Genomic DNA, 17,248 nt, shown 5'->3' on the forward strand with positions numbered 1-17,248 from the left:
GTCATTCAGTTTGAGTGGCGGGTCCTTCGTCTGTATCGGCGGTTCCCTTCGCCGAGATTCATGTTCTAGTCTTTCCTGTACTACCCTGTACATTTCTCTAATTCTTCTCATATGTTCATTCACATATTCCAGTGCGGTGTATGAGCCAGTCATACTCTCCCTTTTTCCTAAGAACAAATCAAGAGGGAGTCGAGCCTCCCGTCCGAACAGCAACATGTATGGCGTAAAGCCGGTTGTGGCATGGGGTGTGCAGTTGTATAGATATACCAACTCTGGGAGAAAATCAGGCCAACGTTTTTTCTGTTCAGGTTCTAGCGTACGCAGCAAATCATGCATGCTGCGGTTGAACCGTTCACACTGTCCGTTTCCTTTCGGATTAAATGTGGTTGTTCTAGATTTGTTAATCCCGTAGTGGCTGCACAGTTGGTTAATTACTTCTGACTCGAAAGCCCTTCCTTGGTCAGAATGTAATTGTCTTGGTATGCCATATTTGATGAACCAATGTTCTATTAAGACCTTTGCCACTGTTTTGGCAGTCTGATCTCGTGTGGGCACCGCCACAGTCCATTTGGTGAATACATCAGTCATTACCAACACATGTTCCGTCCCATCCGATAATTGCTCCAACGACGTAAAGTCCATAGCCACAATCTCTAGTGGTTTTGTCGCTAGTAGGTGTCCTGATGGCTGTCTCATTTTGACAACTGGCATTTTCGCATGCTGACACCTCACACAAGCCTCACAATGGCGTTTGACCTCCATTTCCATATTGGGCCAGTAACACCTCCGTCGTAATATTTTGTGCGTCCTGTCCTGACCCTGGTGTCCTGCCCTGTCATGTGCCAACCTTAGCACTTCTTCTCGTAATTGTCCAGGCACCACCACCTGGTGTATTGTCCCATCAATTTGGTCATGAATTCTCCGCATGAGAACACCATCCTCTATACTGAGACGGTCCCACTGACTCAGTATTTTCTTTGTTTCTCGACCAAATTGTTCTCTTTCCCTTCTTCCTGGGAATTTTTGTTCCTGGACGTATTTCAATAGCGGTTGTAAGCCACTATCCGTTCTCTGGGCATCTCTTATCTTTTTGTGATTAAGGCAATTAAAATCATTACTGTCCATATGTTCGGGCTCTGTGGATATGTGCTCCACCCCGGTCTGCCCGTTCTGCATCACTTGTACCCCATGAGGGATATCTGTTGACGCTCTGACCTCACATATTCCTGTCAGCGTTTCTTCCTCATCACCCGGTCTCTCGTAAGGATTCCTTGATAAGGCGTCCGCATTGCCATTGGACCGCCCCGGGCGATGTTTTCTCTCTAGGTCAACGAGTGCCAAATCTGCTGCCCATCGCTGTTCGATGGATCCCAGCCTTGCTGTAATTTGAAGTTCTTTTTCAATATCTGATAATTTTTCTAGTTTGCCAACACTGTTCTGTTGTCTACTATTTTTATTTACTTCTTCCGATAACAGACGCTCTAAAGATGAACATTTCTCCTGTGCTTTTAATTTGCATGAACTTTCCCTATCCAGTTTCCTGGTTAACATTGAGATCTCATTCTTAAGTCTACCAATTTCTTCCTTATCATCATTTTTCTTAGCCAACAAATTGTTCACTTGAAACTTTTCAACATTCAAGTTCATTTCACAGTTCATTTTTCCACTATCTGATAATTGCCCTTCGAGTCTTGTTTGAGACTCTTTCATTGTTTGTTTCCTTTTGTTTCTTACGCCATAACCTCGCCGCTCTGTAGCCTTGACCTGCCTTACAGAGGGCGATCGTTTCACCGGACAGTACCGTGCCATATGTCCGGGTTGTGAACAAGACAAACAAATTGGTCGACCGTCTGCCGTCCATTGGAGTGATGGCTTGGCAGGACGCGGCCGTCCAACCCGTCCCTGTTTTGTACTGTTCTTTTCCTGATTCTCAGCTGTTGACCTGCTTTCCAACCACTTCAAGCGTTGGTCAACCTTCTCTAGGTGGGCCAACAGTTGAGCCATCATGGTCTCCATCGTGTCGGCCCCTGTGGGTGGGGATTGTCTCTGTTCAGGCACAGAGACTTTGTCCACCGAACAGTTCGATTGGTCCTCATCCTCGGACCTGCGGATCGCTGAGTTCCTGACCTGAAGGAAGGTCAACTGCTGGTCTCTGTGGACCTCCTCCTTCAACTCTCTCCTTAAGATCGGGGTTGCTAGCCCCTCGATGAAATGGTCCCTCAGTAGGCGCACATCAATGTCCGGTGATTTGCCCTTTACCAAATCAAAGGCCCTGTTCATCCTGTGTGAGTACTCCATCACACTCTCCGCCATTCTCTGCTTTAAGCCCACGAATCCCGATAGCAGTTGCACTCCCGACCGTCTCTCCCCAAAGGTCTCCATAATCAGATCTAGCACCTTATCTGGATCTGATTGGACGGTCCTATCGTGGCACTTAACCTCTGCCCTAACCGTTTCACCTATACTGCCCATCAGCAGTCTTAATCTTTCCTCTGGTGACATATGTCTCGAGGCCCAGGCCGCTTTGACCTCTTCACTGAACCTGTTGGTTAAAGTTGGATCTCCGTCCCCGTAGAATTTGTTAATATGGGACTCTCTGGGTAGGACCACTATATGGGTCTGTTTCTCGTCCAGAGTAGACATTTTCTTCCTTAAGTACTAAAAAAAAAGAGTTCTTTCTTACCGTGTGTGTATGAAAAATTTTTCCTCGTTCCTCAATTTTCACAGTTCCTGAATGTCCGAATTCACACACACACTAAACACAGTTATGCACAAGGTTGACTATAGGTGCCTTAAACGGCAAGTCTAGTTGAATTCATCCTGTCCGACGACGCCAAATGTGACCTAGGCTACTCGCAGCGCCAAATGTGACCCTGCTCGCAGCGCCAATTGTGACGAGCGAACATTTATCCTGCCGACAACGCCAATTGTAACGAGCCAACAGTTACCATGCTCGCAACGCCACATGTAATGAGACCTAATTGCCTGTAGTGCCACGTGTTAACGAGTTTAACCACTCATTCTAGACAACATTGACCACAGTATAGATACTCAAGATGCAGGTTCGCTATTGATCCTTTATTACATGAATCAAGAAATGCTTCATAATAACACAATAAATCAACAGGAATGCTTCTCAATAATAGTCTGAATCAACTGACCCCTAACAGTCCTTCACTAGGCTTTATATAACTGAATCCACATGTCTATAATCCTTCTTAACACAATACGGCTAACCCGTTCTATAACCGACTTGACATAGTCACACAGACTGACTGATCTAAGCGAGCGATGAAGGAGGCAAGAGCCTCGAAACGGGAAGAGAAGAGCGCCCCAACGGGAAGAGAGAGAACGAGTCCTGCCGTGCCCTCCTATTTATGCCTTGTATCCGTACTCGTCTCCGTACTTGTATTCCTCCGTAATCGATACTTGTACTCGATCTCCGACCACCAGTTGCGTAGTTCAAACGTACAGACCGTAAAATAACATCTGCGTCCTATCCATCAAAGTTGACAGGCCGTCTGAATACCGTTTCCCAAAATAGCACGCGTTGGCTTTGAGGTTGTTATCAGCCCGACCCAATAAGCCACCTGTTATCGGTTGCATCAGACCAACACTGTGTCTCGGCTTCTCGTTCGTTATCATTTGTAACTGGTAGTTAGGCCTACCCCAGTTACATATATATATATATATATATATATATATATATATATATATATATATATATATATATATATATATGTTACGGTCAAAGCCCGAAGTCGGCCAATGCTAGGATTGGCCGGCCAATCCGCGCATTGGCCAATATCGCCTCCCATAGGTCGGTCAAAGTCCGAAACTTTGCTTCATTTTATCATCCACCCTGTTCAAAAGATTACCACGGAGGTTATGATATTAAAATTTATTGGTTGTTTTTTTTTTCTTTCTCTCCCGCAGATCTTCATGACATCACGCCTCAATCGTTCGAGCCACGCCTGATGACGTCACATCCCATCGTGATACCGGTGCAGGTGAGGAGCGAGGTCAAGGTCTTCCCGCCGGCCGGCCGGCCACAGCCAGACTACAGGTCAGTGTGAGGAAGTTTAAAGTCCATGTACCACACGTCGCACTGATGTTCTCTAGTGGATACTTGCGTGCACGCACCAGCACCGTTCGGGAAGTCCCAAAGATAAAAAGATATCCTCACATTTGATGTGGTGAAAGCACCGTAATCGTGGGGTGTGTGAGTGGGGTGTTTACTTGGGGGGCGGGGTGTGGGTGGGTGTGAGTGGGACGTGTTGACTGGACGGTTGTGGTGTGTGTTTGTGTGAGAGAGAGAGAGGTGTTGATTGGAGACAACGACACAATGATTGTGCCGGGGTATGTCTAAACAAACCGCGACCTGTTGAACATCAGACTTAAAAGATCCCACCTCTACACACACCTACCCCACCCCTACACACATCCAGCCCAACCCTAAACACATCCTACCCCTACACACCCGTACCCCAACCCTAAACGTCCCCACTCCTAAACACCCCCCCCCCCCCCCCGGGTTAGCCACTTCAACTGAGACACCCTTAAGTCTGAACTTAAAGTAGCTTTGTTTAGCTAGTCCAGAGTTTCAAAAAGAAACAAAAATCTTGGAATAACACAATCTGAACAATAATTTGGGTATTAGCGAGCTAAAGCGCTACTACATTAAACATGCACTAGTTCAACATTAACGTCTGTTGATTTAACGTTTAAGATATTTTCGTACAGTTTTAACTACGTTTTGATAAAAAAAAATAACGTTGTATGGAAACGGAATTAACGATGTTTTGAATTCACGATATATTGATACATAATTAACTACTTGATTCAGTGTAAATGCAATGTTTAACAACTTCACCAGTTAAACATCCTAACGTCAATGCGATGGTCAGCAAATATACGACAGTTTAACACCCACATAGGATGACCTCTGATTTAACAGTGATTGTACTGCCAGGATCTGAGACGGGCTGAGTGAAAACAAATTTGCTCATGTCTCACCCACCACTGTCCTCATATATAACGAAGTGTAACACTAACTCAACAACAGACGCACTTTAAAAAACTGCACACGCGACACAAATATTTTCTCTATAATAAAAATAAAAACGACACAGAACAAATAGACTGCCTTCACAAAGTTGAATTGTCTACATTGTATAGACCGCCTTCAGAAAGTTGAATTGTCTACAGTGTATAGACTGCCTTCAGAAAGTTGAATTGTCTACAGTGTATTTGTCCCGACCAGACCCACGCCTAATGACATATTTGTACAGGCGCTGTTTGCTAATTCACCCCCACCCCCCAACCTTAACCCCCCACCCCCATGCAGTCTAACTGATCCATAAGACACCCCACCAGAATTATTGATCAGAATATTGTAGCTGCTCTAAGGGTAAAGATTCCTCCAGTGCATACAGGGGACGCAACCAGCGGTCGACTCTCGCGTGCCTAAGGGAGGAAACCCATCGCTGAGCTCAACTAATCCAACTCACCAGCCCACCCAACGGCCGCGGGTCCTTTTTTTTCATCCCATTCAATTACAATAACGCAAGGTGCATCGCGTGAAAGCAAGGGCAATGAAACGTACATTAGTGATCTAACTATAATTAATCGGTGTATTATTTTACGTCTTTTGAGCATCCGAGGGGTTGGTTACGTGTTGGGACAAATGGACCGCTTGCCTTTTATGTCTTGTTAAGAGTTGCCCTTTGTCCTCGCTGCATTCATTAAAGTGCATAAAGAAGGAGGGCATGAATTATAGATGGGGCGGGAATGTGGTAGAGCGGCTAATGAGGACGAGGGCTTCAGACATGTGAGACGGCCATACGCGAGTCTGTTTGATGCACAGCATGTCGACGGTTCTGGCGTTGTAGCTCACACACACATTGAGTTTATTTATATCTCATGCGAGCTCCACGCAAAATCAGGTTCAGACAAAATTTCTTTGTAAAATTTTTAAAATATTATCTTAAACGGAATTTATTACACAAAGTGTATACGAGTCAAATTATTTTAAAATAAATTTGAGAACCTTTGGATAGGGTAGTCTGCAGATAGACTGGCGGTAACAGAGTAATGTTCATGTTGGTGGCTGACGTGTTAACTTGCTCAGTTAAAAATACGGATCGTTGGTTAGGAAACAAAACAGTTTTGTCGCAAGGTGATTGGGAGACAGTCAAGAAATATTTAACTAGTTGGGGACAATCAAAGCTGATTGGGGACAATTAATTAAACTAGTTGGGTACAATCAAGAAACATTAAACTAAGCATGGACAATGAAATCATTAATTATAGACAACATTAGCAACATTAAATTAATTGGAGAAAATCAAGAAACATTTATCATTACATTGCCTATTGTAGAACTGACACTGAACGAACTATCGATCCTCTGGATAATGAAGAGTTCTGCATGAACATATGTACCCTACAGGCTTGTATCCATATCTAGAGGCTGGGCTACACCGCCAGTGTTCTGAGAACTCCTTAGAAAACTTTGAATGTAAAACCCGAGTCAGTTCCCTGATAGATTGATGTAGCTCTCATTTTGTCTCAGTTCAACAAAAGAAACCAGATGTTTATTTTTTTTTTTATCTTTTAAAGTATTTTTTTTTGTCAATCTAGAGATATATTTCGGATATGTATACAACCGCTCCCCCTTTCTCTCCCCACCCTATTTCACCTCGAAGAAACATTCTTTTATCTTTCCTTCTGAAACACGTTACTCATTTAAGCTGAATGTTTATCCCATTGACAAATATTTATTTTTTAAAATGAGATCTCCTAAGTCTTTAAAAACCGGTTACACACACAGACATACACACAGACAGATGTATTTTCAATTATTTCACATAAAGATGGAGGAGTGGGTGGGATAACAGTCCAATATATTTAAAGAGCTAACGATTTTAAATAACGTGCCATTAAAGAGTTAACTTTTTTTTTAAAACAACTCCTATTGCAACATTTAAAGAGTTATCTTTTTATTTTAAAAAATCTAGTCGTTAGGACCACCTGCGGTTGGAACTCAGGTGAAAGGTGTACCTATAAATAAATGGCTGCCTATTAATGTACTCACCTTTTAGAACACCGTGGAAAAAGGCCCCGGGGTGAGGGGGGAGGGGGTTCTAACAGTGAAGTCTGAAACAGATGTTTAATTCCTACGGGTTATCAAACTACAGACGGAAGTTTAGTCTCAATACAGTTAAAAGCAGTTTAAATAAACGTTGAAAGCTATTTTTGTTAGTCATTTAAGTGATATGGTTTAAATATTGCTTTAGCGGATAATATATTAAATTATTTGTTTAGTGTGTTCAATATATTTGAGATCGTCTTATTTTCCTGTGGACAATATATGGGAGGCTACTAAATGTTTCTGTGGATAATATATGGGAGACTGCTCTGTTTCTTTGGACAATTATGTCTAATAAATGGGACGCTTTAAACAACACGACTAAGCATCTCGATTTTTGCTATCTTGTTGATTTCTAATTGTTGTGTAACCGGCACTTTAGTATGTAACCGACACTTTAGTATGTAACCGGCACTTTAGACCGGCACTTTAGTATGTGACCGGCACTTTAGTGTGTGACCGGCACTTTAGTATGTGACCGGCACTTTAGTGTGTGACCGGCACTTTAGTATGTGACCGGCACTTTAGTGTATGACCGGCATTTTAGTGTGTGACCGGCACTTTAGTGTATGACCGGCATTTTAGTGTGTGACCGGCACTTTAGTGTGTGACCGGCACTTAGTATGTGACCGGCACTTTAGTATGTGACCGGCACTTTAGTGTGTGACCGGCACTTTAGTGTGTGACCGGCACTTTAGTGTGTGACCGGCACTTTAGTGTGTGACCGGCACTTTAGTGTGTGACCGGCACTTTAGTGTGTGACCGGCACTTTAGTATGTGACCGGCACTTTAGTGTGTAACCGGCACATTAGTGTGTGACCGGCACTTTAGTGTGTGACCGGCAATGTATTCCCCGAATTCTTAAACCTGCAGAGCATTATTAAGTGCCGTTTGCTTACCTTTCCTTTCCGACTTCCGGTCCTACACCGCAGCTAATGCGTCAGGCACGTGCGACTTGTTCTTTCCCTCACAGACGTCATTTTGTTTTCCCTGGTAAAAATAACTTATACGAGAGTAACACTTATTTTTAAATTATCTCCCTTTTTTGTGTGTTAAAAAATAGCGTTATTCCCCTTGACAAGATCACCGCCTAAGATAATAAGTCTGGTTAATCTCGCCAGTAATTAGTGGGTCCTGGTTTAAGGCCAGCTTACCGTTGCACGGGATCAAGGCACGCGCTAATGATTTATTTATCGCGGCCACAAATCCACAGCCATTATTACTGTTTGCCTGTGCGGGTATGTTGCTGGGAGACGCTGGATTGTTTATAGGGTTAGAGTTATCGGTCTTGGGTTTTTGAAACACGCAGATACACTATCCATATAAATATGTATTTTGTTGTATTTTATTATTTTCGTTTGTTGGTTGTTTTTTTTTTATATTGTTTTGATAAAAAACGTCAATAACCGGATAAAGAAAATATTTGGCATCATAATGGCGTTTAGCTTTGCATTCATTAAGTCATAATTTGATAATGGAGATTATTTTAAAAATCAAATATGAGGATGAATTTTTTTTTCCAAAAAAAAAAAAGAATTGTAGGAGTTCGACCTTATTTCAATTTCTAATTTCTTCTAGCTCTGATTATGTAATCGCATCCCTGCCTCCCAATGTGATGTATGATCACCCCTACCCCCCCTACCCCCCCCCCCCCCATCCATTCTCCAATAGGTTACGCACCACTGTCCTATTAAAGTGAACACTTGAAACTTCCGGGGGTCGGAAACTGGATAAAGTTTATAATATGTTTCGTCTGTTGTCATCCCCCTTCCCCATATAGATGCCTGAAAGAAATACTGGCCACAAGATGACTATGTGTATCTTTACTTTATTTGATACTTGGAAACATGACTGTGATATATGACTGATGGGCTTTATCTTTAGATTGACCTCTTAGGATAAATCAAAGTCAGAGGTGGAAAAATTATCCCCTTTAAAAGACAGTAGTATAGGGTTAAGATTATTTTCCAACAAAATAAGTATAATTAAAATTGTTTTAATCTGATAGATAGAGACGTGTTATTACTGTTGTCTGAAAAACTGGGGTGTGGGGGAAGTGGGAGGGGAGGGCACACATTTAAAATATAAATGTACTCAAGGCATTCATTACCCTCCATCCGACACACACACACACACACACACACACACAAACACACAAACAAACAAATCACGTCGGCAATGAGGAAAAGGGAAGGCAATTAATTATGTTTGAACTTCTCTCTGCTTCATTAGTTATGTTTTGTAAACTAGCTTGTTATCTTCCCCTGGCATGTAACTGAAGGTCTGTAGCTCGTGCCGAATTACACACCACTCGTGTCGCTCCACGTCATCTTCAGCCCGTTGTTTTGATTGGCTCAAGACAGACTAATTGCCGCCCGCACACAAATCAGGGATTATTTCCCCTTGCTGACCAAAAGCCACGTGACAAGAAGATTGTGGGGTCCCCACACACAAATGAAGGTGTAGCACTCGCCAGCCCGCCTCGGAGAAGATGAGGGAAAAAAATTAAGAGCATCATTGTCAGAGCAGGGAGAGAACTCAAACAATGACTAATAATCTCGTATTGATGGTTATCTTCTGCCGGTTGTTTGTGTAATGGAATCCCACCTTGTGGGGGTGACGTGGAGAAGAGAAAAAGCCACCCAGAGTGAGTGGGCTGAGGTGACGTGCTCAGCAACTAAGACGTATCTTTGTTTGACGTCTGTCGCACCAGTCGGCTCTGGGTAATTTTGAGCAGACGACAAGCCCCACTCACAGAGGAGATTCTTCCCGTCTTGTTGACTTCCTGCCTGTCCAGATTGGTTGATTTGTTTGTTTGTTTGTTTGTTTGTTTGTGCTGTTGTTGTTGTTGTTTTTTGGACAATCCATTTGGTTGATGTGATAACGTTACGGTTCTCAAATAAGAAAAAGTGTTGTTTTTTTTTTTTTTTAATTTTGTGAAGCGATGTACATATAAAATGGTTATTATAACGTGATATAACTTACGACTATAAACTAAAGTGATGTTACACCTGTAATAAAGTTGTTCATATTTTTAGCTAGGGTGAATTTTATTTTTTTTAATTCCTGGTCGTAACATCTTCTTATGTGTAATTTTAAGTAGATCTACAGTTTATGATAAACGATAAAAGTCTTTTTTAACAGAGTTTAATATTTTAACGGACTTTTTTTCAAGGCTTCCGGTTTTCTTTATGCATGGGTTAGAAGTCAAGTTTACCTGTAGAGGCAGTCAGGCGTACAAGTCATAAAACAACCGTAAAATCTAACACTGGTGCTCAACCGTAGCATCGGTGACGGGTGTTTGATATACGTCATGTATATCTCGCAAGTTTACTCTGGCTGTATACGTCTCATATATCACACACTTTATACGTCTTGTGTATCACACACTTTATACGTCTTGTGTATCACACACTTTATACGTCTTGTGTATCACACACTTTATACGTCTTGTGTATCACACACTTTATACGTCTTGTGTATCACACACTTTATACGTCTTGTGTATCACACACTTTACGTTTTCTGTAGTCTTTATAAGTCTTGTGTACCAAATAAGTTTAATGAAGCTTTTATACGAATCAACAATAAATGCCATCCATATACCCATATTTATTTTTAAATTTATTAAAAGACTTACGTATCCATTTATTCAATGACTATTCTTTGATCTGTTATTATTATGTATGTATCCATTAATATATGTGTCATTTGATCCGTTTAATCTATATGTCCAATCACCAGCATACTCATAAATATATGTATTAATATGTCAATCCATCCACTACTGAATCCCAATCATTTATGTATACATAAATTATGGCACCAATGTATCAATCCATCCCTGCACCAATGTATCCATCAATCCATGCACCAATGTATCCACCAATCCATGCACAAATTTATCCATCAATCCAAGCACCAAAGTATCCACCAATCCATGCACCAATGTATCCCCCAATCCATGCACCAACGTATCCACCAATCCATGCACCAGTGTATCCACCAATCCATGCACCAATTTATCCATCAATACATGCACCAATCTATCCATCAATACATGCACCAATCCACCAATCCATCCACCAATGCATCCACCAATCTATGCACCACTGTATCCATTAATCCATGCACCAGTGTATCCCCCAATCAATGCACCACTGTATCCACCAATTCATGTATCCATAGGTGGCTGGATCGCAACGACCGTGTGATAGGGACGAGCGGCAGGATCCACTACAACGCCTTCACCAACCGTCTCGTGTTCGAATCCCCGCAGGAAATCGACTCTGGAAACTACACTTTTATCGCCAACAATTCGGCGGCCGAGAAGAAACAAAATGTCTGGATCATCGTTTCCGGTGAGTGGCTGTTTCACCTTTCATTGTAGGTCGAGCTGGGACTTATTCTCTACCCACCCATACAGGCTTCGACCATAAGCAGGCAGGTCCAAATTGTACAGGTCATGTAGAGAGTAGCAGGTCAAATTGTACATGTCACAATAGACAAGCGTTGATCGGCCTCATTTTCCAGTCGAGAAAATGGTCGAGCTTTTCTTTGTCTTGACCGAATGAGAAGTTTTTGACTCTCAGACTCCTGACGCCATCGACATCCCTGATCAGCTGCGTCACATAACTGCAAACGCCAATCTCAAAAGTTTCAGATCCGAGTTTGTGACTTCCGGGTTTGTTAGTGGTCTGTTCTACCACTATTCAAGGCCGACCACTCAATTCGTCATTATACTGGCTTGCTTACACTAATTCAATCATTACGACGTAATGTAACATTCGAATCCTGCAGGGCCCTTATATAGAAATATGTAATATACGATGTGTTGTAGTGATAATGCAACATTAAGACTTTGCTTTTTAATCGTTGAACTAGTTTTTAATAACGTGGAATTTCACCCAATTTTTCAATAATCCCCGGCCGACATGTTTATATTTACACGTATTCGTTATCTGGTGCTGCTCTTTGTGGTGCTTGGGTAACGTTATAAGGGGTGGGGGGCGTTCAGAATTAATGTAAAATCAATTAGCTTAGACGAAAACAAATTAACAAGTCTCATTGCCTGATAACCCGTGTTGTGCACATGGCATCATTACCTCCTCTTTCCTTGCCATCGTACATAACTATTTCTACTTTGTTGAATTTAGAACTACATGTATACGGTTAGTTAAGTTAAATTAATTTGTAAAAAATATTTTAACGCTAAACTTCAAATCAGGTTAATTAATTTTAATAATTCATCCTAATTACTAATAAACGTCGAAACGAGGACGGCACTTAAAAGTGCAAGCAGCGATAAATTGGAGTCAATCGAAAATAGGTGAGCCATGTGATAAAGTAAATAGTTGCACAGATAAATGTAAGGGGAAATTAATTTGGCTCACATCTGGCTAAAATTATCTGGCACATCATTAAAGTCGTCTGCCAACCCCGATAACGCTGGCCTATCCTTCAACACTTAGACCCTGAACAAAACTTGGAACAGAGGCGGAATCTAGGAAACAAACTTTGTGTAGAGAGAGCCCAGTGATTTTTAAAGTAAAAATAGCAAATGGACTGTGTGATATTCAATATTCAACAATACATTAAAATTACCAAAAGGTTTTTGCAGCCCGTTTATAGATAACCAATAGCCTGTTCTTCTAATAACATGTAGCCCGTACTCCATACCTGTATAACCAATAGCCTGTTTTTAATAACCCATAGCCTGTGTCTTCACACTAGCCTAATTTTCCACCTGAAGAAAGATAAAACGGTGAGTCCCGAATTAAAGTTTGATCCAATCATATTCTCTTATCAAGAAAATCTCTGCAACTGGCGCCCAACAAATAAATCATTTGCTCCTCTTCCGGTTCTAAATTCTCCAGTGCGCGGGTTCCACAATGGGCGATAATTCTAATCAACCCCCGTGTGCAGTGCTCTCCCCTGAACAAAACTTTTTGTGACAGAGCAATTTTCTACATGTCTCTACTCTGGTCTAGGTGGGCGTGCTGGAACCTCGTTCAACAGGGGCCAAGTTAGAGTTTTATCATTAATATAAGATCTACATAAACTCTCATTCTAGTTTGAGCCTTGGCTCTAAGGCTTATCATTTACCTAATCTTCAACTCATGCTTTCTGTTGTTGTTTTTTTTTTGTTGACTTAATTGGGAAATATCTAAACATTTTACCGATATAAATTTCGCTTTGATTTGCTTTGTTAGTCTGGTCTAGAGAGTAACAAAACAACACATTTTACAACTGACCGCAAAATGTTACAACTGACCACACATCTATGGGGTGTTATATCCCACAATCGACGGCCTTCACCTCTTTGGACACACATCGCCACACACGTATTACCCCACACATATCCCCCCACACATAACGCCACACACGTATCACCCCACACATCATTTCACACATTGCCACACACATATCACCCCACACATATCACCCCACACATATCACCCCACACACGTATCACCCCACACATCATCCCACACATCGCCACACACATATCACCCCACACATATCACCCCACACATATCACCCCACACATATCACCCCACACATATCATCCACACATCACCCCACACATATCACCCCACACATAGCCACACACGTATCACCCCACACGTATCACCACACACCTATGACCCCCACACACCTACACACACCACGTACTCACCTGGCCAATGACTTACAGAACTGCACGCACTACACGTCATATCAGCCGCCAGCGAAAACAACGGACATTTCTGTCGGCACCCTCCGCGCCTTTGATGTTACCCTCCAGGGCTAGATACAGCCGAGTGGTTTCGCCCCCTGATAGGGTGCTGCCAACACCCGGGCCGCTGACGGGGGACACGTGATTCACAATTTAAAATGTCTACAGTGGAGATAGCGCCGGTGGGAGAAACACGAGGCGGCCGTGAGGGCCTCTAGTGGGGCCCCCCCTCGGCAGGGGGTCAGAACGTGGCCTTTGTTAAAACTTAGTGGCCCACTCGACGATTGACACCGCCCACGTGACGACAGCAAACAAGTGCTAGCACCTACACGTATCTGGCCAAAGTTATCACATTGTTCCGTGTTGATCGCTGCCTGAGTTTCACTTTTGTAATGGCCCGGTTCTATTTATAGTAACACGCACTAAGTATCAGTTTGTTTCGTTTTCAACGGGCCCGAGTTTTACTTTTGCAATGGCCTGCCTCTATTTATAGTAACATACCCTCATCAACTCATTGAGCCACTCTTTCAATACAACAGACGATACATTAGATAAGTCGCTTCTTCGCATAAAGCACAGGGAATGTGGTTTACGAATGTTGAATTAGAAATCATATCGTTTACATTTATATTCTAAAGTAACCGTCCTCAAATTGCAAAACAACGTTTTCTTTAAAGTGTAATGCTAGTAAAACAAAATCATTAAAATATTACAAAACATTTGTGATCGAATGGTAGAACGTTAGACGACTAGCCCGAATGTCCTGAGTTTAGTTCATAGGTTAGCGTTCATTTGGAGTTTCCTGAGTCCACCAAGCTTTTAAGTAGTACTGACCACACTTTTTTATCGATTGGACTTTTTTTTACCTGAAATGGTAAATTACTTTTTTTTTAAACGAAATAAGTATTGATACCCTTCAGTTGCTGAATCTTTCAATGGCCGCCAAGCCTATGTTTACACATGCCAGTGTTTAGCGAGTCCTTAGAATTTTACCAAGCGTAAAAAAAATCAATGAGATCTCAGATGACATTTTTTTTCCACATTACTTTAAATCGAACTCAGAACCTACACCGGTATTCTGTGCGCACGTTCAGTTCTGGTTACATTTAAAAGAGGGAGAGGGGGACGGACATTAAAAACGGCGAAATATTTTTTTAAAAAAATACAAATCTCAAATCTCTAATTTAACGTGAACAAAACGATCAATACGATCAGAACTATCACTTTCATTGACACAGCCGCCATTATGTAGCCACTGCAAACACCGGAAATGAGGAGAATGATGCCGAGGCTTCTGGTCCAAAGTACCGGAAACACGCCCTTTTTGGTTGGCCATTTGATTACCAGTGGAAAGTGGTCCAGATTGGATTAGCGGAATGGTGTACAATGTCTGTCGTCATGCGAGTCTACTTTCTGTTGTTACTGCTACATAAACACAATGGCAACATATATCAATACCTACCATATATGTCAAAGAGAAATATACTAGATATATAAATGTCGTTTGTATATATATATATATATATATATATATATATATATATATATATATATATATATATATATATATATATATTTATTATACATAACATGTAGACCTATAAATAAATGAAGAAGGAGGGACGGAGAATGTTAGCTCATAATAGCTTCCAGCATGGCAGAAATAGAAATACCACTTAAACCGTAGTCTACTGCCTACGGCTACAGGAAAATGTGGACGCCGCATGCGGTCCAAATGTTCTCGCTTGCTAAAGCTGCATCCAAACTTTTGGGGACATTTATCTAGTAAATCTGTTACCTAAACAGAACCAGCTACTGGAATCAGAAACATGTTGATAGCAGTGTGTTGGAATATTTGCGCTTTGTTTTTATATTTTTACTTTTTTTTTTCACGCGACCACGCAAGACAAAAGCTACTGAAAGTCTGACGACTGAGTGAATATTGTTTCGTCGTTTTCCTGATCCAATACTTAAACGATTATTTGCTATCGCGTTTCATTAGTCTTGTTTGCTTAGTGTCTGGAGACTGGTGGAACGGCACAATGATATGGCACTAATAGCCGCATGCCAAGCATTGATCTGTAGGTCTGTTGTTGGTCGATGGGATAGTTGGTCTTTTATTTCTTGTGCCTGATGGTCAATGGGATTGTTGGTTGTTTTTTTTTTTTTTTTTTTGTTGTTTTTTTTTGTAAATTGTTCATTTTTGCCTGTTGTTCATATGGATAGTTGGTCTTTAAAGCACATTGGTCTATTGTTGGTCAATTGAAGTGTTAGTCTTTTGGTACATGATTCTGTTGGCCTACTGTTTGTCTATTGGATCGTTGAGTTTTTATACATCCGTCTGTGGGTTAGTTAGTCAATTTTGATAGTTGGTCTTTTAATATATTGCTCCGTTGGTCAATTGAAATGTTGATCTTTTCGTCTTTTGGTCCATTCGTTTGTTTTTTTATTGGTCAGCTGACATGTTCTCCTGCTGGTCTGCTGTTTGAGGACCCAGAATCGTTTTCGCCCAGTCAACGCCCCAATAGCCTCACTGACACTGATGGTCATTTGTCGCGAGTATCGATTACTCTCCCTCGCCGATGCTGACACAGTCAATAAGGGCAGCACCATTTTATGAGAATCGACTCTTCGGAATCGTTATGAAGAAGATAGATTTCCCCTCTAGCACGAGCGTAAATGTCATCTTTGTTAGCGGGGTAATTTGTTTAGATAAAACACGAGACGTGCGTGCCGTCCAGTGACGCCGCTGGGCGGAAAGGTAGACAAGCAGACGGAAAGTGAAAGGCAACTCCAAGGCAACTTTCAGTAAGAAGGATTGGGCTTGTTTGTCGTATGGTGGTTTTTTGTGTGAAGGATTGGGCTTGTTGGTGGTATAGTGGTTTTTTGAGTGAAGGATTGGGCTTGTAGTTGGTCGTATAGTGGTTTTTTTTGTGTGTGTAGGATTGGGCTTGTTGGTGGTATAGTGGTTTTTTGTGTGAAGGATTGGGGCTTGTTGGTTGTATGGTGGCTTTTTGTGAGAAGGTTTGGGCTTGTTGATGGTTTTAGATTTAATTTTTTGCATGAAAGGTTGGGCTCGAATTTTAGAAACGTGCATAATTGGTTAAAATGATTTTTTAAAATTTCGAATTTGATTTATTTCTTCGAATTGGATTGAATTTAACTGAATTTCATGATTTTTTTTTAAATAACCAGACGAACGAATATCCCTTTTAGCTTTTGCAATTTAAATATAGTTCTAATGTACTTGTATATAGATGTAAAGTTCTAATAGCTTGTTATTTTAACAATCTCGAACAGAAAGGGAATATGTTGCATTAAAATTGTTGCCTGCTTGACCGTCTGAACTACGTGTGGACATGTTGACCAGCTACAAAGAT

At 41.5% G+C, this 17,248-nt stretch overlaps 1 protein-coding gene across 1 annotated transcript in view; it reads left to right on the forward strand.

Annotated features, from left to right (window-relative positions):
* The window catches only part of LOC131953920 (inactive tyrosine-protein kinase 7-like), a 201,620-nt gene that overhangs the window by 177,147 nt on the left and 7,225 nt on the right, over window positions 1-17,248 (forward strand). Inside the window, exons 7-8 of the mRNA XM_059317379.1 lie at window positions 3,937-4,066; window positions 11,339-11,511. Of these exons, the coding sequence (XP_059173362.1) occupies window positions 3,937-4,066; window positions 11,339-11,511 (303 nt within the window). The remainder of the gene's footprint in view (window positions 1-3,936; window positions 4,067-11,338; window positions 11,512-17,248) is intronic.

The sequence above is a fragment of the Physella acuta genome, unplaced genomic scaffold (assembly GCF_028476545.2).
Source record: "Physella acuta isolate Inbredline_101_S28 unplaced genomic scaffold, ASM2847654v3 ptg000964l, whole genome shotgun sequence".
Lineage (NCBI taxonomy): Eukaryota > Metazoa > Mollusca > Gastropoda > Physidae > Physella > Physella acuta.